This window comes from Orcinus orca, chromosome 3 (genome assembly GCF_937001465.1).
Source record: "Orcinus orca chromosome 3, mOrcOrc1.1, whole genome shotgun sequence".
Classification (NCBI taxonomy): domain Eukaryota; kingdom Metazoa; phylum Chordata; class Mammalia; order Artiodactyla; family Delphinidae; genus Orcinus; species Orcinus orca.
Genome location: NC_064561.1, coordinates 133,362,118 through 133,390,029, shown reverse-complemented (window position 1 = coordinate 133,390,029; position 27,912 = coordinate 133,362,118). Strand labels below are relative to the sequence as shown.

The window sequence follows — 27,912 nt, the reverse complement described above, 5'->3', positions numbered from 1 at the left end:
TACCAGCAATAAATAATTGAAATTTTAAAAAAGAATACCATTTTAATAGCACCAAAAATATGAAATACTAAAGGGATGAATCTGACAAACATATATAAGACCTGCACACATCTTTTTTCTTTTTTTTTTGCACGCACCTTGCGGCACGCAGAATCTTAGTTCCCCGACCAGGGATCGAACCTGTGCCCCCTGCAGTGGAAGTGCAGAGTCTTAACCACTGGAATGACAGGGAAGTCCCTCATGGCTTGCACACTTCTATCACAATTTATAAAGTCTTTTTTTGAATCATGAATTAATATGGAATTTTGTCACTTAATTCTTTCTGAATTTATTGAAATGATAAAATGCTTTTTTTCTTTTTTAGTCTGTTGATATAGTGAATTACAAAACATTAGTGAGATAAATTTTGTAAATAACAAATAAACGGAGGCCTAAATAAATGCAGAGACCATATAGTGCTCATGGATCTGGACTGAGACTCAATATGTCTCTTCTCCTCAATTTGAACTATAGATTCAGGGCAATCTCAGTCAAAATTCCAGTAAGCTTCTTTATGGGATAGAATGACAAGCCAACTCTAATTTATATGAAAATATGAAACAATTTTGGTAAAAACAAAGTTAGAGAACTCATACTACTTAATTTCAAGACATTACAAAGCTTCAGTAAACAAACCAACACAGTATTGGCCTAAAGACAGAAATACAGAACAAAGGAAAAGATATATCCACCACATAGGATGGAGAACAAATGGAGAGTCTAGAAATAGATCCACACATATATGATCAATTAATTTTCAACACATATGCAAAGGAAATTCAAAAGAAAAAGATAGTTTATTCAACAATTTGTGCTAGAATAATTAGTATCCACGTGAAAGAAAAAAGAACCTTTATCAGTAACTCATTCCACATGCAAACGTTATTCTAAAATGGATCATAGATCTAAATGTGAAACCTAAAATACTAAAATTTCTAAAAAAAAAAATGAAAGAAACTCTTTGTGACCTTAAGTTGGGCAAGTATTTCTTATATTTGAGTACAGACCTTAAAACAGGGGTCCCCAATCCCTGGGCCGCAGAGAGGAACTGCACAGCAGGAGGTGAGCAGTGGGTGAGCAAGTGAAGCTTCCTTCACTGCCACCCTCCATTGCTCCCCAATGCTCACATTACCATCCCACCCCCAACCCCGGTCTGTGGAAAAATTGTCTTCCACGAAACTGGTCCCTGGTGCCAAAAAGGTTGGGGACTGCTGCCTTAAAATAAAACTTGATAAAGTAGAGTTAATCAAATTAGGAAGATATTATTTTATTAAATTCTCTTTGTTCCCTGAATTGCCTCTATTTTCTTAAGATTCACCTTCATAAATTGTTTTGGGTTTCCACCTTTCCATTTGGAGGCATTTCACAAATGTCAATGATCATAGGCTGGCCATTCAACATTTTCTTTTCTTTTTTTTTTTTTGTAAGTCCAAAACCATTTATTTTTATTTTTTTAAAGTTCATTTCTTTCTTTACATCTTTATTGGAGTATAATTGCTTTACAATGGTGTGTTAGTTTCTGCTTTATAACAAAGTGAATCAGTTATACATATATATATGTTCCCATATCTCTTCCCTCTTGCGTCTCCCTCCCTCCCACCGTCCCTATCCCACCCCTCCAGGTGGTCACAAAGTACCGAGCTGATCTCCCTGGGCTATGCGGCTGCTTCCCACTATGCTTCCCACTAGCTATCTATTTTACGTTTGGTAGTGTATATATGTCCATGCCACTCTCTCGCTTTGTCACAGCTTACCCTTCCCCCTCCCCATATCCTCAAGTCCATTCTCTAGTAGGTCTGTGTCTTTATTCTTGTCTTACCCCTAGGTTCTTCATGACATTTTTTTTTTCTTCTTAAATTCCATATATATGTGTTAGCATACAGTTTTTGTCTTTCTCTTTCTGACTTACTTCAGAAAGGACAGCCTCTTCAATAAGTGGTGCTGGGAAAACTGGACAGGTACATGTAAAAGTATGAGATTAGATCACTCCCTAACACCATACACAAAAATAAGCTCAAAATGGATTAAAGACCTCAATGTAAGGTCAGAAACTATCAAACTCTTAGAGGAAAACATAGGCAGAACACTCTGTGACATAAATCACAGCAAGATCCTTTTTGACCCACCTCCTAGAGAAATGGAAATAAAAACAAAAATAAACAAATGGGACCTAATGAAACTTCAAAGCTTTTGCACAGCAAAGGAAACTATAAACAAGACCAAAAGACAACCCTCAGAATGGGAGAAAATATTTGCAAATGAAGCAACTGACAAAGGATTAATCTCCAAAATTTATAAGCAGCTCATGCAGCTCAATAACAAAAAACAAACAACCCAATCCAAAAATGGGTGGAAGACCTAAATAGACATTTCTCCAAAGAAGATATACAGACTCCCAACAAACACATGAAAGAATGCTCAACATCATTAATCATTAGAGAAATGCAAATCAAAACTACAATGAGATACCATCTCACAACAGTCAGAATGGCCATCATCAAAAAATCTAGAAACAATAAATGCTGGAGAGGGTGTGGAGAAAAGGGAACACTCTTGCACTGCTGGTGGGAATGTGAATTGGTACAGCCACTATGGAGAACAGTATGGAGGTTCCTTAAAAAACTACAAATAGAACTAACCATATGACCCAGCAATCCCACTACTGGGCATATACCCTGAGAAAACCATAATTCAAAAAGAGTCATGTACCAAAATGTTCATTGCAGCTCTATTTACAATAGCCCGGAGCTGGAAACAACCTTAGTGTCCATCATCGGATGAATGGATAAGGAAGATGTGGCACATATATACAATGGAATATTACTCAGCCATAAAAAGATTTGTAATGAGGTGGATGGACCTAGAGTCTGTCAACATTTTCTTTTAATTGAAGTATAGATGACATACAATACCGTATGTTACAGGTGTAAAATACAGTGATTCACAATTTTTAAAGATTATATTCTATTTATAATTATTATAAAATATCGACTACATTCCCTATGTTGTACAATATATCCTTATAGCTTCCCCCCCCTGCCCCCCACCGCATCGCACTACATGCAGGATCCTAGTTCCCCAATCAGGGATCGAACCTACGTCCCTCTGCAGTGGAAGTGCAGAGTCTTAACCACAGGACTGCCAGGGAAGTCCCCTTATAGCTTATTTTATACATAACAGTTTGTACCTCATAATCCCCTACCCCTATATTGCCCTTCCACTTTCCCTCTCCCCACTGATAACTGCTAGTTTGTTGACTATATCTCTGAGTCTGTTTCTTTTTTGTTATATTCACTAGTTTTTTGTATTTTTTATTTAGTTTTATTTTTTAAAGGTTATACTTCATTTATAGTTATTATAAAATATTGACTATATTCCCTCTGTTGTATAATATAACGTTGTAGATTATTTTATACCTAATAGTTTGTATCTCTTAATTCCCTACCCCTATATTGCCCCTCTCCGCTGCCCTCTCCCCACTGGTAACCACTAGTTTGTTCTCTTTATCTGTGAGTCTGCTTTTTTGTGATATTCGCTAGTTTGCTGTACTTTTTTAGATTCCACATATAAGTGATATCATACAGTATTTGTCTTTCTCTGCCTGACTTCTTTCACTTAGCATAATGCTCTTCAAGTCCATCCATGAGGCTGTAAACAGCAAAACTGCATTTTTTTATGCTTCAGTAGTATTCCATTACATATATACACCACATCTTCTTTATCCATTCATCTGTTGATGGACACTTAGGTTGCTTCCATATCTTGGCAACTGTAAATAATGCCGCTATGAACAATGAGGTGCATGTATCTTTTTGAATTAGTGTTTTTTTTTTTTTTTTTTGGATATATACCCAGCAGAGGGACTGATGGGTAATATGGCAGTTCTATTTTTAGTTTTTGGAGAAAACTCCATACTGTTTTCCACAGAGGCTGCACCAATTTACATTCTCAACAGTGTATGAGGGTTCCCTTTTCTCCGCATCCTGACCAACACTTGTTATTTGTGTTCTTTTTGACAACAGTCATTCTGACAGGTGTGAGGTGTTACCTCACTGTGGTTTTGACTTGCATTTCCCTGATGATTAGCGATACTGAGAATCTTTTCACATGCCTATTGGTCATCTGCATGTCCCCTTTGGAAAAATGTCTATTCAGGACTTCTGCCCAGTTTTTAATTGGCTTGTTTTTTTGTTTTGTTTTGTTTTGTTTTGTGGGGGCCACACCACATGGCATGCAGGATCTTAGTTCCTTAACCAGAGATTGAATGCATGCCCCCTGCAGTGGAAGCATGGAGTCTTAACCACTGGACTGCCTGGGAAGTCCCAGCTTGTTTGTATTTTTGATGTTGAGCTGCGAGTCATTTATATATGTTGGATATTAACCCCTTATCAGTCATAGCATTTGCAAATGTTTTCTCCCATTCAGTACGTTGTCTTTTCATTTTGTTGATGGCTCCTTCGCTATGCAAAAGATTTTAAGTTTAATAAGGTCCCATTTGTATATTTTTGTTTTACTTCCTTTGTTTGAGGAGACAAATCTAAAAACATATTGCTATGATTTATGTCAAAGAGTGCTCTGCCTAAGTTTTCTCCTAGGGAATTTATGGTTTCTGGTCTTACACTTATGTCTTTAATCCATCTTTAGTTTTTGTATATGGTGTTAGCGAATGTTCTAATTTCCTTCTTTTACATGTAGCTGTCCAGTTTTCCCAGCATCACTTATTGAAGAGACTGTCTTTTCTCCATTGTAAATTCTTGCCTCCTTTGTTGTAGATTTATTGACCGTAAGTGTGTGGGTTTATTTCTGGGCTCTCTATTCTGTTCTATTGAGCTATGTGTCTGTTTTTGTGCCAGGACCAAACTGTTTTGATTACTGTAGCTTTGCTGCATAGTCTGAAGTCAGGGAGCATGATTCCTCCAGCTCCATTCTTTCTCAAGATTGTTTTGGCTATTGGGCATCTTTTATGTTTCCATACAAATTTTAAGATTTTTTTGTTCTAGTTCTGTGAAAAATGCCATTGGTATTTTGATAGGGATTGCACTGAATCTGTAGATTGCCTTGGGAAATTATGGTCATTTTAACAATATTAATTCTTCCAATCTAAGAACATGGTACATCTTTTAATCTGTTTGTGTCACCTTCAGTTACTTTCATCAGTGTCTTCCAGTTTTCTGATTACAGGTCTTTTACCTCCTTAGGTGGCTTTATTCCTAGCTTACCTTATTCTTTTTGATGCAATGGTAAATGGAACTGTTTCCTTAATTTCTCTTTCTGATAGTTCATTGTTATTGTATAGAAATGCAACATATTTCTGTATATTAATTTTGTATCCTAAAACTTAACCAAATTCATTGATGAGTGCTAGTAGTTTTCTGGTAGTATCTTTAGGATTTTCTATGTATAGGATCATGTCATCTGCAAACAGTGACAGTTTTAGTTCTTCCTTTCTAATTTGGATTCCTTCTATTTCTTTTTCTTGTCTGATGGCTGTGGCTAGGACCTCCAACACTATGTTGAATAAAAGTTGGTATTCTCATTTAAAGCTCAAAAACAAACTTTGTTTATAAATGGCTTTTTGATGGATGGCCATCCTGCTTTTCACTGGGATCCCCCATATATTAATACTTACAGACCTTTTTTCTCAGGCCATTTAGATTTTCCAGAGATTATTTTAGCTCCAGTCTGAAGCTACTTTTATACCATACTGTAGGACCCCTGGAGATAGATCAAGGGAAGAAGCTGGTACTTCACCACACAGTATAAAAATGTTAACTTGAACTTTGACTTTTGACCTCACACTACCCCTACTAAAGACCCAACTTGGTGTGCTGAGTCCAAAGCCTCAATAGTTTAATGTCTCCACTCCATATACCTCCAGTTTTTAGCTGTGTGGGTAAAAGTTAGTCTCTTGATTGCAAAAGAGAGAGGGAGAAGTTCTAGTAGTCTGTTCTTACTTTAAAAAAAACTCCTTGTTTTTAGCTCCACACTTGAACCCTGAATTTTGAAGTACAAGGTTCCTTCAAATTCAAAGCCTTTCTCTTCAGTTCTGTAGGGCAGATAATCTCTCTTGTTATCATTACTTCTGTCTCTTGGAACACAGATACTTTTCTATTTCCATGCTCTACAACCCTGTTTAAAATTCTTCTTTGCCTCTATCTTCTCTCCTATACTTTGATCTAATAAACTGACACTTTAAAAAAATCTTTATTGACATTTATGTTAAGTTTTGGGGAAAGATATACATGTATGATCATTTAGCTATGTTTAACCTTTTCACTTTGATTATGAAGAGTTTAATCAACTAAAAATTAAGTACAAGAGTAAGGTTTACATATTTAATTCAAAATTCAAATCATCTAAAATATCCTGTTCAATAAAACGTAATTAATACAATTTTAAAGTGGTTTCATCTTACTCGTTATGGCATGAGCTTATCCAAAACACTTCTAGTTATAAGTTATTTTGGATTACTATAAATTCAGTAACTTACCTCTTCTTTTCCTAATGTTACCAGAACTTCTTCATTCAGTGGAATCACTACAGGAACAAAATAAACCAAAATTATACATATGCTTAGTTAAGTCTCAAAAATCAAGAATTTGATTTTATGGTTTCTGAGATACCCCTTTCCCTTTCCATTTATATATTACAGAACTTTTTATGAGATGTGTACAGTTTTTATGAAATTTTTTAATTTAACATCTTATATAGCCAACTTATATATCATTTTAGACAAATGTGATATTTATGCCTTTTGTTTTCAGTGCCTTTTTCTCTTCTCATTTTCCTAATCCATCAAAAACAAAATTAATAATCTACAGTGTGTTCCTTAAATATTTCTGTGGTTACATGATTCTATGCATACATATACACATATTTGTACATATTTGTACATATACATGCAAGTGTTATTAATTTTCTTATTGCTGGTTTTACAAGAATGAGATAATATCATACATATTATTCTTATTTTCACCCAAAAAAACCCCCATGGAAATCCTGTATATTCATTTGGTGTAAGTCTAATTCATAATTTTAAATCACTGTATAATATTCTGCAGGGTAAATACACCAAATGTGTTCAGGGATTTCACTACTGATTCAGCATTGACTTTGTGTCTAGTTTTTAGCCTCAAAAAACAATGACACAGGAAGCATTCTTTTATTTATGTCTTTATATATTGGTGCTCTCATTCCTGTGGGATAGATTCTCAGAAAGTGAATTTCATAGAAGGAAATGTGTATTTTGAATTTTAAAACAGGATGCTAGATTCTTTTAATTTTTCTAGAAGCAATGAACAAGAAACAGCAAAAGATACTATAAAATCTTCTAAAATTTTTGCCAGTCTAATGAGTATAAACTAATATTCCTTAATTAATTTACACAGCAAAATCAAATCCCTTATACTTAGAAAAGTTCAACTCATACTAAGAAAAGTTTATCTTTCCTAATGAAGTGCTATTTAAATTTCTCAAATGATATGCTACTGAAACTTTCTAAGCTATTTGCCATTCTAGAGGGTTTTTTAATAGAAAAGAGCTATGTACTTCATAGGCCCTGTATTAGAACTAATTATAGGTAGCCCTAGGATGGCTATACAATGAAAAGGATTCTAAAAACATAAAGTTCAAAAATCTCCCTCTTGGCGAGTGTGGCCAAAAGTAGCACTTCAATGCTAAAACAATCATTTCAACAGATACAATATGACAGGCTCTAAGAATATAAAGATTTTAATAATCTTTCCAGTGTGGCAGTGTACAGGATTCACAACCTTAAGCAAGGTGGGTATTTGACCAACAGGTCAGTGTGTTCAGTGCTGGCAGTACAAGGTTTGTACGTAAAAGATTATGAAAATAAGAAAAATAAAAATTTTAAATTCCCTGACATATAGCATCAAAAAGAATAAAATACTCAAGAACAAATTTAATTTAGGAAGCAAAGAACTTACACGCTGAAAACTACAAAATGTTGCTGAAAGAAATTAAAGACACACCAATGAAAAGAAAAAAACATCCAGTGTTCAAGAAGTGTTAAAACTTAATGTTATTAAGATGCCAATAACACCCAAAGCAATCTACAGATTCAATGTAATCTCTATCAAAATCCCAATGATGTTTTTGTAGAAATAGAAAAATCCATCCTAAAATTCACATGGAATCTCAAGGGACTCCAAATAGCCAAAACAATCTTGAAAAAGAACAAATTTGGGGGTCTCACACTTCCTAATTTCAAAACTTACTACAAAGCTACAATAATCAAAACAGTGTGCTACTGGCATAGAGACAGAGATATAGACCAATAGAATAGAGAGCCCAGAAATAAAAATCCTCACTGTGGGGACTTCCCTGGTGGTCCAGTGGTAAAGAATCTGCCTTACAGTGCAGGGGATGCAGGTTCGATCCCTGGTCCGGGAAGATCGCACATGTCGCGGGGCAACTAAGCCAGCACGCCACAACTACTGAGCTAGAGCGCCCCAACGAGAGGGCCCACGTGCCTCAAACTACAGAGCCCACATGCTCTGGAGCCCGTGCACCACAACTACAGAGCCCATGTGCCCTGGAGCCCGCACGCCACAACTAGAGAGAGAAAACCCATAGGCCACAACTAGAGAGAAGCCCGTGCACCACAACAAAGACCCGACACAGACAAAAAAATAAATTAAATAAATATTTTAAAAAATTCTCACTGTATGATCAATTGATTTTTTTTGAATTTATTTTTTTATACAGCAGGTTCTTATTAGTTATCCATTTTATACATATTAGTGTATATATGTCAATCCCAATCTCCCAACTCATCACACTCCCACCCCACCTCCCCCCCACACCATCAATTGATTTTTGACAATGGTGTCAGGACAGTTCAATGGGGGAGAGAACAGTTTTCTCAACAAATGGTGCTGGGAAAACTAGATAATACACATGCAAAAGAATGAAGCTGGACTTTCAACTTTTTATTAAGTTTGAAAATTTCTAAAATTAATAAAAAAAATTCTTGATCAAGAGGTAAAAAGTCTATTTTAATAAAACTAGTGGATTGATGATAAAGGCCTAAAGTAAATCTGTGGCAGTAGGGCTCAATATTTAATGACCAGCTATATGTGAAATGGGAAAATCTAGAAGAATCTAAAAGGACTCTTAAATTTGTAGCTGATCAAATAGATTCCATTCAATGTGTCAGGGAATGGCAATCAGTTCATGAATCTGAGGCATCTGTAGAATAATTTGGAAAAGAAGTCTAGAAGGTAGAAAGATATATAAGTGTGATATTACAGAGAAGTCTGGTTTGGATATACAGACTTGAAAGTTGTTGTGGAAATTGTGTGTCCTCTCCCTATCACCCCACCCAAAATCAGATTTTGACGCCCTAATCTCCAGTACCTCAAAATGTGACTATATTGGGGCTGGATCTTTAAAGAGGTAATTAAGTTAAAACAAGGTCATCGGGATGGGCCTTACTCCATTATGAATGGCATTCTTATACAAAGAGATTAGAACACAGACAGGTAACCATGTGAAAACCCAGAAAGATGATAATCTATTAGGCAAGGAGAGAGGCCTCAGAAGAAACCAACCCTGCCAACACCTTGATCTTGGACTTCTAGCCTCCAGGATTGTGAAGGAAAAAAAAATCTTCTGTTGTTTAAGCAACTCAGTCATGCTACTTTGTTATGGCAGCACTAGCAAACTAATATAGAAGTCATTAATACAGATATAATCCATAAAAACAGAAGCAGAAAATATAATGTTGAAATAGCATATAGAGTAAGAAGCAAAAATCACTGAACACAGTCAACTGGAGAACACCAACATTTTAATAGCAGAGTATGAGCAGTCTCTGAGATGCCCAATATAATGCTAGAGGAGGCAATAAGAAAAACAGTTGAATGCAAATTAAAATAAAAATTGTATACACATACCTATCTGATGTGCCAAAATTAAAAAAACTACAAGGTGAGGACTTCGCTGGTGGTGCAGTGGTTAAGAATCCGCCTGCCAATGCAGGGGACACGGGTTCGAGTTCTGGTCCAGGAAGATCCCACATGCCGCAGAGCAACTAAGCCCGTGCACCACAACTACTGAGCCTGCATGCTGCAACTACTGAAGCCTGTGCACCTAGAGCCTGAGCTCGGCAAAAAGAGAAGCCACCGCAATGAAAAGCCAGCACACTGCAACGAAGAGTAGCCCCCGCTCACTGCAACTAGAGAAAGCCCACACGCAGCAACGAAGACCCAATGCAGCCAAAAAAAAAAAAAAAAAAGACTACTAGGTGGTAGTGAAGACACAAAACAATGGTGGACATTGGCATGAATATAGTAGTTTAAAACAAGAATGCAGATAAAATTGGGAAGAGAATGAGGAGAAAAGAATCCCAATAACTGGGATAGAGAATGGAGAGTAAACTAAGAAGGGATGGGGGGGGACCTAAAAGAAACAGGACAGAGGGGCAGGAGAAAGCAGAAGGGAGACGTAAATGAAAAAAGAGGGTACAATCCATATATAAGACCAAATACAGACATACATACCACATAAAGGAATGTAGGCTTTAATAATAGAAAAATATCTCCTAGTTGGGTATTATAATTACAGATTTTTAAGGCTTTTTTTTTTTTTTTTTTTAAATTTATTTGGCTGCACTGGGTATTAGTTGTGGCATGCAGGATCTTCATAGCAGGATGCAGGATCTTTAGATGAGGCATTCAGGATCTTTAGTTGCAGCATGCGGGATCTAGTTCCCTGACTAGAGATTGAACCTGGGACCCCTGCATTGGGAGTGTGGCGTCTTAACTACTGGACCAGCAGGGAAGTCCCTTTTAAGCCATTTTCTATTGCTCAACCAAAGGCAAAAATATAGTTGGCCTCAGTTGGACAAGTCAAAAGGCAACATAAAATCTATGTGGCCCTTATGTAAGTAAGTATCTAAAATAATTTCTCTCTTCCACTAAGTAAGTTTCATTCATTAAGAAACAATTTACAGTTTCTACTGAGCATGTAAAACAGTGTCTCCGCCTGCTGATGCAGTGGACACGGGTTCGTGCCCCAGTCTGGCAAGATCTCACATGCTGCGGAGCGGCTGGGCCCGTGAGCCATGGCCACTGAGCCTGCGCGTCCGGAGCCTGTGCTCCGCAACGGGAGAGGCCACAGCAGTGAGGGGCCCGCGTACCACAAAAAAAAAAAAAAAAAAAAAAGTGTCTATGAGGATACAATGATGGCTGTAATAAAATCTCCATAATCAAGATTACTATATTCTAATGTGAGGCAGATATGTTCATCTATAATAATAATGAAGTATGAAATAATGTGTGTAAAAAAAGAAAAATAACGTGACTTCCTAATAGCAATGGAAATTATTAGGCAATTTCAAGAGGGTAAATGGACCTTGAATTCTTCTTGTGAACATTAAATTAATTCACCATTAATTTGTTTACAAAAATATAAGCCTAAAAATAAGAATCTTACTTTCAGGAGTTTCTTTCTGCCATTGACTGAGTTCAGCAGTCAAACATTTCACTTGAATAATTAATAATGACAGCTATTTAAAAAAAAAGAACAAGAGAATAAAACAAAGTCATTTCTTGTGGAATATTCATATTTATTCATAGATGAAAGCGTAGACAGTCTTAATACTTTAACACAAGTTCCTAACATAAATGGTTAACACAATAGCAATCAAAACTATAAAAAATTATCACTCCTAACAGAATTTTCCTTTAAATGGCTTATAAGTTGCCATTACACCAGCAATACAGTATTAAAAATGATCAATTCTAACTTCACCATTCAACCTAAAAAAACCTAAGTACATTAAGTTTATTCCCTAAATTAATATTCTTTTAAAAAAAGAATGTTATTTCTTGCCAACATTTTTTAAACATATTTGCTTTAAATATGCTTTTTTTTTCCTTTCTATGCACTTTCAGAAAAATTGCAAGTATGCAATTGCAAGTATGTTTAGCTGAGCAGTTAAAAGTAAGTTTAAATATCAATACATATATAAAGACAATTATAAAATGAGACTGGTTCCACAAATCACATATAAAAACCAGTTTTACTACACAATAGTTTGTAAACTGTGTACCCCTTTAGCCAAAAATAAATTAGGATAAATGTTTCTAATATTAGGTGATTCCAATCATTGTAAATTTGATAATTATAAATCTGTGTGATAAATCTGTTGCCTGATTAGACCATAAAATTAAAACTTATGCATGCTTAAATTTCAGAACATTTTTTATCTCCTCTATATAATTTTTATACATAGACAAACAGATCAAAAATTCACATTTCAAAAATGCAATAGGTATTCCTGTAATATTTATACTAAAAGGACACCAAGTACTCTTTTTTAACAAATTTTTATGATGCAGAGTGGGGAGCTCAAAGACCCTGCTCTGGATCATAACACTGGCTGTTGAACAGTCAGAGAAAAAAACCCTAGTCTCTTTGAAAGATTTATATAATTATATAAAAATGCATTTACAGGTATTAAAATTTTTACCAAAAAAGAGTTTAACATTATTTTCTTAGAGATAATTAAATAAGAATGTAAAGAAGTTTTTTGTGAACTATACAGTGATTTATAAATGTTAATTATTATTATTATTATTACTGGAAAAGGATAACAAATACTTAAAAAGTACTATTTAAACTAGGCAAAACTATCATAATGATAAGGTATCTATATCACTTTTCCTGAACATATTAGATTGAAATATATAAAATTACTGATACTTATTTTTGAACCTATTAAAAAACTGTAATTTAACCTCATACTATACTGATGAAACTCAGCTCTTACCTTCTAAAGCCCAGCTAAAGCAAACACCCAAATTATTTGATACTGATATAAAATTAAACCCTTTCTGAAAAAAAATAGCAGTAGTATTTCTAAAGTGATTTAAACACACATATTTGAGAAATCCTGCCATTTTCTCATTTAAATATCTAACTTCTTGCTTTGGAAAATGGATTGAGTTTTAATATTGAAGTTTTGAAGTTAACAGATATGTCAAAAAGAGTTAACAAAGCAAGCCTGAAATTATGCTTAAAGGCCTGCTTGGAAGGTTGGCCCTTGGCTGGCATCTGGCTTCAGAAGGTTCCCACCAACCTAACTCACAAGAGTGGCTCTCTGTGCCTAAAGTGTGAGAAAATACAATTTATGCTAAACACCTGCTTTCCTCCTGAGAGTCTGGTATTTTGATAACTGCTAGGCAAGGGGTGCCTATGTGACTATCCCCCACAAAAAACTCTGGGCTCTGAGTCTCTAATGAGGTTCCCTGGTAGACAACATTTCACACTCATTGTCACAACTCATTGGGGTAATTAAGCACGTCTTGTGTGACTCCACTGGGAGAGGCTCCTGAAAGCTTGTGCCTGGTTTCCTCTGAACTTCAACCCATGCTTCTTTTCCCTTTGCTGATTTTACTCTGTATCATTTCAGTGCAATAAATCCCGGCCATGAGTATGACTATGAGTACTGTGAATGTTCCTAGAGAATCATCAAACCTGGGAGGAATATTAGGGATCTCTAACAAAATAGGAAAAGACATTTTGTGGATTCTTTAGATAATGCTATTATTGACTATCTCAGGATACTGATTATTTACAACTACATAAGCACTTCCCTCAAAACCAAGTGTTTGGCTTACTACCTGAAAATCATTCAGGAAACTTACAGACTTCATCCCTAGTGACTCTGATTCAGTAGGTCTCAATTTCTACAACATAAGAACCACATTTCCCAAGGAAACCATATAATTATTTATTTACTGTACAATATTTTTCCAAATAAAACATTCAGTTTTACCCTGTATAAAAGAACACTATTTATTTATTGATGGATAAAAAGCTTTTTACAAAAGATGGCTTAATTTTTTTATCACCAATTTTTAGAGATCTGGTGTAATAGGCACTTCTAAAAGTGACAAATTAGTTTTTTCCTCTTTCTCTCTCATTCTCATTTATTACTGAGTATTATTATGCTCACAGGTTTTTATGTTTTCACATCATTATAATCAATTGAAGCCATTATTTCTTTTAATGCTCACATGATACTAAATTTGGACAGCCAAGTGCCTTCAATTGGTTCCAATGTCTTTTGACATGCTCCCACTAGTTTTGGAGAACTTTCATTGGAATTATTTGTATATTTAAATCTGTTCTTAGAATTTTTATCACTAAAACATTTTTAACTTTTTATATGGTCAAATGCATCTAAGTTTTCTTTTACCATGTCTAAATTTCTATTATCAGCCGAGACATTTTCCCCTGGTCTCTAACTAGATTGCACAAATAGTCTCCAGCTTTTCTTGTAAGATTTTCATAGCAATTCATCCAGAATTTATGTTTATATAATGAAAGATAGAAGTCCAATTTTATTTTCTCCCAGATGGATATACAGTTGTATCACTATCATTTATTAACTAATTCATCCCTTTCCCAAAGATTGGAACTATCATCTTTGTCATATTTTAAATTCTTAATCTGTTGCACTGAACCACTGGTTTATCTCTAAACCAATTCCATAGGTCTTTGCATTTTGAAATGAATATTTTAATCCTTTTATTAAGCTTAGGGTAAAATCAGTTAAGATTCCACACAGACAGTAAAATAACTGTGGCTACTGCACCTAACACAAAGTACGACAGTATTTGTTCTAATTTTTAACACGGTATCATAATAGCAGCCAATGAGTAATTCACTCAAAGTTGAATGTATGTGTAGTTGTTAAAAGATAAATGATAAAGAATTTATTTATAACAGATTATTCAAAAAGTTTTTAAAATACTCCTCTTAAATCAGAAAGAGTAGAAAATTTTCCAAATCATTAAGCATACAGGTATTAACAAAGCTATTATACTTGGCATAAATATAGATGACACACTTCTTATCTAAAACAATAAATTCCACTTACCTACTTTTCGGAAGAACAAAAAGAATCATACCTGAGCATTTGAATCAGTGAGTGTCTCAGTTCCAACAAGCGATAATTTGTTCTGACACTTGATTTAAAAAGTAAAGAAAAACAAGTCACACACTATACACCACAAACAATTCCTTTTCCTTGTCCTTTTATACCAATGTAATATTCCTCTAAAACAATATACAAATATCTGATATATGAGAAGAGTTTGTTTAAATTCTTTACTTCCTAAGCAAGAGGATCAGGAAGGCAGCCAAATAGGACCCAAAGTGAACAGATCAAAAGTAAAAGTGGGGCTTCCCTGGTGGCACAGTGGTTGGGAGTCCGCCTGCTGATGCAGGGGACACGGGTTCGTGCCCCGGTCCGGGAGGATCCCACATGCCGCGGAGCGGCTGGGCCCGTGAGCCATGGCCGCTGAGCCTGCGCGTCCAGAGCCTGTGCTCCACAATGGGAGAGGCCACAACAGTGAGAGGCCCGCGTACCGCAAAAAAAAAAAAAAAAAAAAAAAAAAAAAAAAAAAAGTAAAAGTGGATGCTTAACTCAACACAGAATGAAAAGATGAGCATAAGAAAAACAAAAACAAAAATTAATAGCTAGGGTGAATTAGAAACGAGATAACGGAAAAATGGGAAATAAAAGAACAAGGGGGAAAACATTACAGAAAGATAACAAAAGAGGTAAGAAGATAGTTAAGATCATAAGAAAATAAAGCCATCAGGAGACATTGTTACTATGCCATTAAAAAAAAATCCATAATTGTTAATAGTGATTATATCTGAGTAAAAATATGGGCAATTAAAATTTTATTTGTGCTTATTTCTAGGCGCAGTATTTTTCCATCAAAAAAAATTTCAGTTTTTTTAATTCAAATTTCTATATCGAAAAAATTTCCAAAGCAATACAAATTATCTTGAAAATACAGTAATAATACAGAGTACCAAGGATATATGTTAAAAAAAAATTTTTTTTAAAAGAAAAAAACCCCACTAACCTGCCTTGATCTGAAACCTTACTGGGAAGAATAGGATGTAAAAAAATGTCTGTGGCCTATATTATACATTACACTATTTTAAGTAAAACAAATTTTTACCAGCATACTATAGTGCACCAGAAGTGATTCTACCCCAGTAACTCAGAAAATGTACATACGCTTCAAACACAACGTTTTCTAAATTAATTCATATTTTCACTCAAACTCCATAAGTATGTGTTCTCCCCCTTTATATTCTCTATCTTGGGAAATAACCTCACCAACCACTCAATAGCCCAAACCAGGAACCCGAAACTATCTGTAATTCCCCCTCCCCATTTCACAACAATTAAGCTCCAGGTCCTTTTGGTCCAAACTTCTTAGCATCTCTTGAATCCATTTTTCTATTTGCAATGACAAGACTTAGGCTTCAGTACGTCTTACAGGACTACTACTAGAGACTCCTAAATATTCTTTCTTTGTATAGTCTCACTCTTCTGCATTCCATCTTCTTCAAAACCACCAGTTATTTTCTCAATCAAGATATCTCATCAGGTCACTTCATGTCTATAATCCTTTAATCATTCCCCATAATATACATTCAACAAAATCCTTCATGTGTTGCCCCTAATTACCTCTCCAGTCTCACTCTACATATCCTTCTTCTCCTAATTTACATGTCATACTATTCTACTTAGAGTTCTCTAAACTCTCCCAACATTTATATATTTTGTTCTTTCTGCTTTGTATACCTCTTCCACTTTCACAGGCTAACTCCTATTTATTCTTTAGAAATGAACTCAGTTATTTCCTCTTTTAGAAAGCTATCTTTGGCCCCTTCAGTCTAGGCTTAGTACTCCTCCTAAGTATAGTCTTTGAACTTTACCACCACACTTCTAATATAATTTGTTATTGCCTCCATTAGATGATAATCTTCTTCAGGGTAGGGACTGCCATAATTTTCTCTCTTTCTACAGCTCACCTAGTATAAAGTTTCTTATATGAATGCTTATAGGTCTAAAAAATATATAAGTATTTATCATATAATGGCTTTCAGAATCCAGCATAATTATTTCTTTCCTAAGTCTATTATTGAAATGGAATTCAATCTTATAGTAAGTAATTGGGATATCACTTTCATGTCTTGATACTTACTTCTTCCATATCTTTCCACATTTCTTCACATTTTTTAATAAGCTCTTCTTCAGCATCTGTAACATCTTCCACATCTGTAGTACTATCTGGATCTAGATGTTGCTGATTCACTGACATGTGCCTTGTGATTTTCTTAGCCTTGTGAGAAAAACTAAAGTATAAAAAATAGTCATTTAATAATATTTGTTGAATACCCATTACCTGTCAGATACTCACCTAGGCGCTAACGATGTAACAGTGAAGAAAATAGGCAAAAATTCCTCCAACCATGGAGCTTACATTCTAGGTGAGGAAAACAGAATAAACTAAAAAGATTAAAATAAATATAAAGAAGCTATAATAAAAAGATTTTAAAAATATAGTGTTGCATATCAAATAATTTGTAAGTACAATGAAGAAAAGCAAGACAAGGAAGAAACACAGGGAGTGCTGAGACAGGGGCAATGTAATTTTACGTAAGGTGGTCATATAAGGTCAATGAGAGGTTGACAACTTAGCCAAAACATGAAGGAAACAAGGAAGTAAGACCTGTGGATATTTAGGGAAAGAGGCTCCAGGCAGAGGGAAATGTAAGTACAAAAGCCTTGGGGAAGGAACATGACTGCTGTGTCCTAAAGCAGTAAAGTAGCCACGGTGATTAGAGCAGAGTAAGGCAGAGAATACAAGATGAAGTCAGAGAGATAATAAGGATGAGATCATGTGGGTTTTGCAAGTCATTTTAACGATATAGGCTGGGATGTTAAGTGATTAGAGGGCTTTGAACAGAGGGATGACATGATTTGAATTGTATTTTAACATTATAACTCTGGATAACTACAGCCAGTAAGGAGAGAAGTAGGAAAACCAGTTAGAAAGTTACTGCAATGATCCAAGTAAGATGGGGACCAGCATAATATTGAGAGAGTACAAAATGTCCAATTCTAAATATATTTCCAAGATAGAGCCAAAAGGATTTCCTAGAAGTCTGTTTATAGAGTGTCAAAGAAAGAGATGAATCAATTATTATTTTAAAAGTTTGGGCCTAAGCAATTGGAAAGATGGAGTTGCCAGTTACTGAGATGGGGAAGATGATAGAAGAAACAGATTCAGCAAGGCATGAGATGCTGATTAAGAATCCAGTTCAGGACGTGCTAAATTTAAGGTATCTATTAGTGGAGCTGCTATTTAGGCAACTGGATATACATGTTTGCAGTTCATGGGAAAGTTTCGAGCTAGAATTTGAGTCACCCCCATACAGATATTTAAAGCCATGAGGCTAGGTGAGATCAGAAAAGGAAGAGTGTACAGATAGAAATGAGAAGAGTTCCAGACCTGGAGAGACTGAAGAGATGAGGAAATAGTCTGAGAAGGAGTGACCTAAATAGTCTGAGAAGGAGTGACGCATAAGGTAAAAGGAAAAAAAGAGTATGATATCCTGAACTCCAAGATCAGTGTTCAAGGAAGGAGTGATGAACTATCAACTACTAGTGATAGGTCAAGTAAGATAAAAACAGAGAATTGACAATTTACTTGGCAATATGGTTAAGGGACTGTATTTTCCAAAAATAGTCAGCAATATTTCAGGTTGTCACTCCCCAACAAGAGGCAGAGCCTCTTTACCCTCCCCCTTGAACCTGAGTATGCCTTTCTGACTACTTATATGAATAGAATACAATGAAAGTGATGTCACATGACTACCAAGACTAAGTCATAAAAGGCTTACATCTGTCTCTCTCTCTCAGAATACTCACACTTGCAACCCAGCCATGCTATAAGGAAGCCCAAACTAGCACAAATAAAGGGACCATTTGGAGAAGCCCACACTGAAACACTGTGGTTCCCAGCCAAAAACTAGCATCAACCATTAGACACGCATGTGAACAAATTTTCTGATGATTCAGCCCCCAGGCTTTGAGTCTTCTAGATAAGAACCCAGACATTGTGGAGCAGAGACAAGCTGTCCCTGCTATGTCCTGTCTGAACTCCTGATGCAAGAATCACTGAGCACAATAAATGGTTGTTTTACATCTCTGTTAATGAATGCAAGTCTGTGTGCCAGACACACAGTGAGGCCAAACAATACCCAAACGTCAGAGTTCGGAGCAGAGAAAGGTTTATTACGGGGCCATGCAAGGAGACTGGTGGCTCATCCTTAAAAACCCGGAACTCCCTGAAAAGTTTCAGCAAAGCCCTTTTATAGGAAAGGTGAGGGATGGGCATGGTTAGTTGTTGCAAACTTTTTCAAGTCAGGTCCTTTGTTCTTGAGGTCAGGTCATGGTCAGGTCACGATGTTCCCATAAACCTCCAACAAAACAAACGTTATTCTCTGTTCTGGCAAGAGAGGGCAAGGTCCCAAGGCTCAACTTTCACCCTCCAAGGTCCAGGCCCTGGCTAAGAGAAGGGGGTTATCCTGCCCCCCTGTGTGGGGGCGTGTATCCTGCCCAGGAGCAGGCCAGTTATCCTGTCCAGGAGCGTCCATCCTGCACCCAGTCTGGGCCCTCCCGCCAGTGCCCAGGCCTGGCTGAAAAGACAGATCTCAGCTGGCGGCGCCCTCAGAGCCAGGTCCCCAGACCCTGCCCAGCCATCGTCACCGAGGGAGCAAGGCGCCCAGGACCCAACCTGCCCTCAGGCTCCTCAAGCCATCCAAACCAGGTTCCTCGGACCGTGACCCATGGAGACTGCCACCACCATTAGGTCGAGGAGGTAGGGATAGAGCAGAGGTTCACTGCTGCTTCAAGGCCTGGGCCTGGCCAGTGGGTGGCCAGGGCGAGGGCTCTGGAGCTCAATGGGACACAGCCCTTAGCCTGTCCCTGGGCCCCCCAGCTCACCCACCAGCCTGAGGCCCGAGGGTCTGGGGAGAAGCCCACAGTCCGCCTGATACTGCACTCTCTGCCGCGAGGACCACTGCAAGACTGACCATTGTTGGAGCAGGACCTCTAACCGCCATGCTAATAGTCGTGCCCCAATGGCTGCACACCTGCCCCACTCCTATTACATAAGTTTTGGAGTAACTTGTCACACAATTTCATTAAAGTAAATAACAAAAATGGAGGTCATTGTTAACCTTCATAAAAGTAGTTTCAGGAGAATGGTGGAAGTGAAAGCCTGACTGAAGTAGACTCAAGAGAGAATAGAAGGTAAAAAGAATTGGACATATCCAGTATATAAAACATTTTCAAGAATTTTTTTCTCTAAAGGGAAGAAGTGAGGTACCAGCTGTAGTGAGATATGGGTTGGAGTTTTTTGCTTTCTTTTTTAAGTTAGGAGGAAATACAGTATCTTTACATGATACAGTAAGAGAAGCAAACATTGCTGATGCTGAAGAGAAAGGAGAGGAAAGAGAAGAATTAGATCTAATACACGAGTAGAGGGGTTGGCTTAAGATAGATATACATACAGTTCATCTATTTTAATGGGAAGGTAGGCAGAATATTAGGGGCACAGATACAGACAGGTAGGTGAATAAATGTGTTGGTAAGAGCTTGTGCAAGTTCTACTTGGATTGCTTCTCTTTTATTAATGAAATGGTAACTAAAGTCATCAGCTATAAATGAAGATGGGGAAAAAGCATTGGAGATTTAAGAACAAAAAAAATGTATAAAATAGATATATAAGAGAGTGGAAGAGGGTAAAACAGTAGGATTACTAGATAACATTAAACGCCCACTTGAGATTAGTAGTCATGAATTTAAAGTGAAAGTAGAACATAGTTGTGTGTTTTCCTCTATAGTGTAACAGCATAGGTGAAGACAGAGACAAAGTGAAAGAATGACAAAGTCTCTCAGGTATGACCAGAGGAGTGAGTAGCTAAGATAAGATGGAGAATATAACCACTGGAGAAAAGGAGGTCAAGAAAAAGAGAGGCCAGGTTATTTGAAAGATCATCTATATGGATATTAAAATCACCAAGAATTACAGTATTGCAGGAGAGGGACAGTATTACAACAGTATTGCAGGAGAGGAGCTAAAAATCAAGGAATGAAGGAGCTTGACATAATCCTGCTAGATAACTGCTGCAAGGAGAAATGATTGGTGGTACAGTCTGATGGCATAAGATTCAATGTTGGGTAACTTTAAGGAGGTGGACAGAGCAATAAAAAACAATGAGGATGTCTATCCCACAACACCAAATGCAAACCAGAATAACCCACCCCCCCAAAATACTTCTTTCATATGAAACTTAAATTTTATATTGCTTAATATATGACTTATCAACAGAGAGCTTTTAAAAACGTAAATAGATATGTCATAGATTGGAGGACTCCATTTTGTAAAGATGTAAATTCCTCCCAAGTTGATCTATTCAACCTTATTTCAAAATTCTAAGAGTTTTTGTGTGTTTTTGTGGCACTTGACAAACTAATTCTAATTCATATGGACGTACAAATGACCAAAAACAGCCAAGACACTCATGAAGATTAAGATGGGAAGACTTGCCTTACCACGTGTTAAACTTATTTAAAAACTATACTAATTATGATAGTGTTCAATCAGCACATAGACAGGCAATTGAACAATGGAACACAATACAAAGCCTTTCTAGAGTCACACATTTACAAACCTATGATATACACCGCTTTTTTTTTTCAGGTATATTTTGGCCCAAACACACCTCCCTCATTCTTTTTAACAAATGCATAGTATTTGTGGGGAAAAATAAGCCTAGATATATGTCTCAATCTTTATACTACTCCTCCATCCCTCAAAAAATCCAAACCATAAAAAAGAACAGGGAGAAAACATTTTTTTGATCTTGGATTAGGAAAGGCCTTTCTAGACAAAACTAAGTAAAATCACTGTATAAAATTTTTAAAATTCCAAATGGACAAAAATATCATTAAAAAGTTAAAATTTAAAACCCCAAAACTTAAGAAATTTGTATATGCTTGGCACCCAAGACCTAATTTCCTTAATGAATAATGAATGCCCACAAATTAATAAGAAAAAACCAACAACCAATCATAAAAGAAAAAAAAGAAAACTAAAAAAGTGATCACTATAAAAGTCAGGCTATTAATTATTGGGTTGGCCAAAAAGTTCCTTTGGTTTTTAAGTAAAAAAAAAGACACATTTTTCACTTTTACCAAGAACTTTATTGAACAACATATTCACCCTTTTGTTCCACTACCTTCTGCCATTTTTCAGGCAACTTCATAATTCCATCTTCCCAAAACTTTTTACCTTTTTGAGCAAAGAACTGTTCTAGGTGCCTTTACAGTCTTCCAGGGAATTGAAATTTTCTCCATTAAGAGAATTTTCTAAAGACCGAAATAAATGGAAATTTGAAGGTGCAATGTCTGGTGAATATGGCAGATGAATCTGAACTTCCCAGCCAAGCTGTAACAGTTTTTGCCTGGTCATCAAAGAAACATACAGTCTTGTGTTATCCTGATGGAAGGTTATGCATTTTCTGTTGACTAATTCCGGACACTTTTTGTTGAGTGCTGCTTTCAGTTGGTCTAATTGGGAGCAGTACTTGCTGGAATTAATTGTTTGGTTTTCCGGAAGGAGCTCATCATAGAGGACTCCCTTCCAATCCCACCAAATACACAACATCAGCTTCTCTGGATGAAGACCAGCCTTTGGTGTGGTTGGTGGTGGTTCATTTAGCTTGCCCCACCATCTCTTCCGTTCCACATTTTGTACAGTATCCACTTTTCATCACCTGTCACAATTTGTTTTAAAAACAGAACGTTTTCATTATGTGTAAGTAGGGAATCACATGGGGAAATACGGTCAAGAAGGTTTTTTTCGTTTAACTTATGTGGAACCCAAACATTAAAGCAATTAACATACCCAAGCTGGTGCAAATTATTTTCAGCGCTTGATTTGGATATTTTGAGTATGTCATCTATCTCCTGCGTGGTATGATGTTGATTGTTCTCAATGTCTCAATTTGATTGCTATCAACTTCAACTGGTCTACCCGACTGTGAAACATCGTCCAGCGAGAAATCTCCAGCATGAAACTTTACAAACCACTTTTGACATGTTCAATCAGTCACATCACCTTCTCCATAAACTGCACAAATCTTTTTCTGTGTTTCAGTTGCGTTTTTACCTTTCTTGAAATAATAAAGCATGATATGCAAAAATGTTGCTTTTTTTCTTCCATCTTCAATATTAAAATGGCTACACAAAAATTCACCAATTTTGTTAAGCTTTTTTTTAAATGCACGTAGATATGACAGCTGTCACAATACAATCTAACAAAATTGTTTCAAAAGACAACTAAGCACTATAGGGCCATCGTAGGGAAAAAAACCAAACAAATCTTTTGGCCAACCCAATACTTTTGGAGGGAGGGAGAAAGATAAAAGGAGATGGGGAGCTCTGACTCGGATGGGTCAAGTGGAGAGACTTCCGAAGTGATTATCAAAATTTTATTTCTTAATCTGCATGGTGATAAAGGTGTTCGCCTTATAACAATTTATAAACTTTATATTTATTTTGTGTGGGGCTTTTCATATCTGTATGGTATTTGCAATAAAAAGGCAAACAATAAAAACAATCTAATAGAAATGAGTAAAGAACACAAATGCGGAATTAAAAAAATTATCTTTTGAATATAGAAAAATGCACTTATCCTTACTCATAAGTCATAAAAATGCAAATTAAACAAAAGTTATTTTTCATTCAGATTAGCAATAATGAAAAAATTAATAAAAAACAATATTGGCAAGAGTGTAGAACAAAAGGCATGCACTGTTTGTAGACCAATCCCTTTGTAGGATAATTAGCAATATCCATCAAAATTTTAAATGCATTTATCTTTTGACCCAGAAACTCTACTCCTAGGAATAATCCTACAGATAGATACATTTGCATAAGTCTACACAGGTATGCTTACTGCAACATTATCTATAAAAAAACTTTATGGGAGTGAACTCTTCAATCAGACTGTCTTGGATTAAATTCTGGCTTCAATACTTACAAGCTGTATGACCTTGGACAAGTCACTTAAACTATCTGTGCCTTGGTTTCCTTATCTGTAAAATGAAGATAATATTACTCTATAGGATTGTTATGACAATTAAATGAGTTAATATACGTAAAGCTCTTAGAACTGTGCCTAGCATATAAAAAACTATATCGGTATTGGCTATTAACATTAATATTAATGTTAATAGCCAATACTGAATGTCAACTAGTAGAAAGCTGGTTAAATAACTTACGCCATATCCAAAAATGTTTACACTAAACATCTTCCTTGCTACACACAAAAGATATAGTTAAGTTCACAAAGCCATAAACAGTCATTAACAATTTTTGACTTTTATGCTTAAAAATATTCTAACATTATATAAATATTTGTTTTAAATATACCTTAATTTAGAAATTAAGTGCAAATTGAACTTTCCCTACTTTGTAGAATACTAACCAATAAAATACATTATCAGCATGCAAAATGTGAAAGTCTGTGTGTGTGTATGTATGTGTATATAGATATTCAACAAGTTAGCTGAATGTGCAGCTCAATGTAGCATTAGAATACAAATAAATAAAATCGCTTAAGGGTTTAAATTTATCCTTTCCCCATAATTTGTATCCTTAAATCTACCTTTCTGTAAAGACAACAAGTCAATCTTTTGAGATCCTCAGTTGGTACTACAATTTTGAATCATTTACTAAAGAACAATAGTGCTATATTTAGGGATACTATGGCATACAAACTTAAAAGATCTAATGCCAAGACCTAATACTAATTAAAGAACCTCATACTATCATTGGAAAAAGAGTAATACACATGAAATCAAGTAACAGAAAATACCCATGTAATTCTAAGCTGTATTCATTTATCCAACACATCATCTTAATGTGTGCTGTTTGTCAGACACTATGGCTCTAGCTGTGTAGGTGAAAAAGTCTCTGTCCTCATGGAGCATACATTTTCACTGAAAAGAGACAATATAAACAAATGGACAACTAAATACCTGATACGATTTCAGGTAGTTAGAAGTGCTATGATGTGGTAAATTATACAACAAAGACTGCAAGTGCTTTCAGAATTCACAATAGAAGAGATCAAAGAAATCTACCTGTAAGAACGAATGGCTTAGTACAGTGCTCAGTACACAGTACTAACTCCCTAGAATGATAATGATTAAGGCTAGATTTGCTGTGGAGATGCTCTCAAGGCATTAGAAACAAGATTGGAGGCAAGTATGAGCATGTAAAATTTGTGAGACACAAAAGAAACTGGTCTGATTAGAGCAGAAGACAAAGAAGAAACAAGACTTGCAAGGTAGGACGTGTCAAATAATGGGAACCTTTAAAATTTAGGTAAAAAAACTTTAAGAAGTATTTCCTATGGGCAGTTACTTCCCTGTATCTGGGATCCACCTCAAAGCAAAAGTAAAGAAGAGACTTATCTGGTTTGAAATAGGCAACCAGAAGGCTTTCAGTAGGCTTTTGGAAGCAGTGTTTTAAGGAGGGTATTTGACAAGTTACATTTATTGGATAAAACAGAAGAGATTAAGGTTGTAAATTTTACACATAGATCAACGAAACAGAATAAAGAGACTTGAAATAAGCCCACACATATATGGTCAAATAATTTATGACAAATGAGCCAAGAATATATGATGGGAAAAAGACAGTCTCCTCAATAAATGGTGTTGGGAAAACTGGACAGAATGAAACTGGATCACTGACTTACACCATACACAAAAATTAACTCCAAATGGTTAAAAGACTTGAATGTAAGACTTAAAACCGCAAGACTTCTAGAAGAAAACATAAGTGGTAAGCTCCTTGACATCGGTCTTGGTAATGATTTTGGGGGTATGGCAAGAAAAGCAAAAATAAACAAGTAGGACTATATCAAACTATAAAGCCTCTGCACAGCAAAGGAAGCTATTAAGAAAATGAAAAGGCAACCTATGAATGTGAGAAAATATTTGCAAATCATATATCTGATAGGAGGTTACTACCCAAAATGCATAAAGAACTCATACAACTCAATACCAAAAAGCAATCTTATTTAAAACTGAAAAGATCTAAACAGACATTGTTGCAAAGAAGACATACAGATGGCCAACAGTTATGTGAAAAGGTACTCAACACCATCAAGTAAATGCAAATCAAAACCACAATGAAATATCACCTCACACCTGTTAGAACGGCAATTATCAAAGATAAGAAAAAACAAGTTGGCCAGGATGTGGAAAAAAAGAGGATCCCCTGTTCACTGCTGGTGAAAATGTAAATTGGTGTGGCCACTATGGGAAATTAATGAAGGTTCTTCAAAAAGGTAAAAATAGAACTACCATATGATCCAGCAGTTCCACTTCTGGGTGTTTATCCAAAGAAAACAAAAACACTAATTCAAAAAGAAACATGCAGTCCCATGTTCATTGCAGCATTATTTACAATAGCCAAGATATGGAAACAACCTAAGCGTCCATCAACTGATGAATAAAGAAAGTGTAATACAGACAGATAACAAATGGATAGGTAAATTTTATCCAGCCATAAAAAGGAATGAAATCTTGTCACTTGCAACAATATGGATGGACCTTGGGGGTGTTATGCTAGGTGAAATAAGTCAGACAGACAAAGACGTACCACATGATCTCACTTATATGGGGGACCTAAAAAAAAAAAAAAGCCAAGCTCAGAGATACAGAGAACAGATTGGTGGTTGCCAAAGATGGCAGGGGTGGGGGCGAATGGGTGAAGAGGGTTGAAAGGTACGAACGTAAAATAAGTAAGTCATGGGAATATAATATACAGCATGGTGACTACAGTTAATAATACTGTATTGCATATTTACAAGTTGCTAAGAGAGGAGACATAAAAATTTCTCACCACAGGGGGAAAAAAACAATTCTGTAACTATGTATAGTAATGGATGTTAACCAGACTAACTGTGGTGATCGTTTCGCAATATATACAAATATTGAATCATTATGCTGTACACCTAAAACTAATATAACATATGCCAATTATACCTCAATTTTTTTTTTTTTCTTTTACGGTACGCGGGCCTCTCACTGTTGTGGCCTCTTCCGTTGCGGAGCACAGGCTCCAGACGCGCAGGCTCAGCGGCCATGGCTCACGGGCCCAGCCGCTCCGCGGCATGTGGGATCTTCCCGGACCGGGGCACGAACCCGTGTCCCCTGCATCGGCAGGCGGACTCTCAACCACTGCGCCACCAGGGAAGCCCCTCAATTTTTTTTAATGGTAAATTTTGTGTTTTTACCACAATAAAAAATTTTTTTTTGTTTTTTTTAAAGAAGAGAGTTTAAGTCCAGAAAGCCATTAAGAGATGGAAACCTAGACCAGAATGAAGGCAGAAGGGTGAATGGTCCTGCCTGGGCCACTTAGGTTACCAGCCATGACTGGTTTTCTGCCCCATCCCTCCCCACCCCCTACGCCCCACGCCCCACAGTAACAAGCGCTCACTACCTTCTTCAGAGACTGTGTGAAAGAAACAAGAAGCTCAGGAAAAAAGACATGTTTGGAGCACCTGAAGGGAAGCCCGCAAATAAACCAATTCTTTCAATTCCCCACCCCTGTGTCTCTCTGTCCTAACAGGTGGGATTCTAGAGCCGGAAAAGAACGGGACTCAAGGCCTGGCTAGACGTTAGGTATTCAGTTCCTCGGAGGTAAGGGTCCCACCACTGGGGCTACAGCTCCATATCCTGGGAGCTGCCAACCCCGGGGCAAGTTTCAACTGTTATGGCGCTCTCCCCGGCGCATCGCTTACCACCACGCAGAGACCCGGACTTCAGGTCCTCTCAGCCTACCGGAGACGCGGCTCTGCGGCCGAGGACTCTCGCGCGCTGATTTCTGATTGGTTCTGCTCCCAGCCAATCCCGGAACTTGCTCTGCCGCTGACAAAC

At 36.4% G+C, this 27,912-nt stretch overlaps 1 protein-coding gene across 4 annotated transcripts in view; it reads right to left on the bottom strand.

Annotated features, from left to right (window-relative positions):
- Nucleotides 1-27,903, bottom strand: part of CENPK (centromere protein K) — a 60,491-nt gene extending 32,588 nt beyond the window's left edge. For 2 of the 4 annotated variants that reach the window (XM_033429895.2, XM_049707945.1), the window contains exons 1-4: nt 17,088-17,297; nt 14,985-15,041; nt 11,500-11,572; nt 6,530-6,576 (exon numbers count right to left, since the gene is read on the bottom strand). In XM_033429895.2, the coding sequence (XP_033285786.2) occupies nt 6,530-6,576; nt 11,500-11,572; nt 14,985-15,041; nt 17,088-17,285 (375 nt within the window). In that variant the 5' untranslated portion in view covers nt 17,286-17,297. The other 2 variants (XM_033429894.2, XM_004270747.3) reach the window with 2 other exon arrangements.
- Nucleotides 27,904-27,912: the final 9 nt, after the last annotated feature.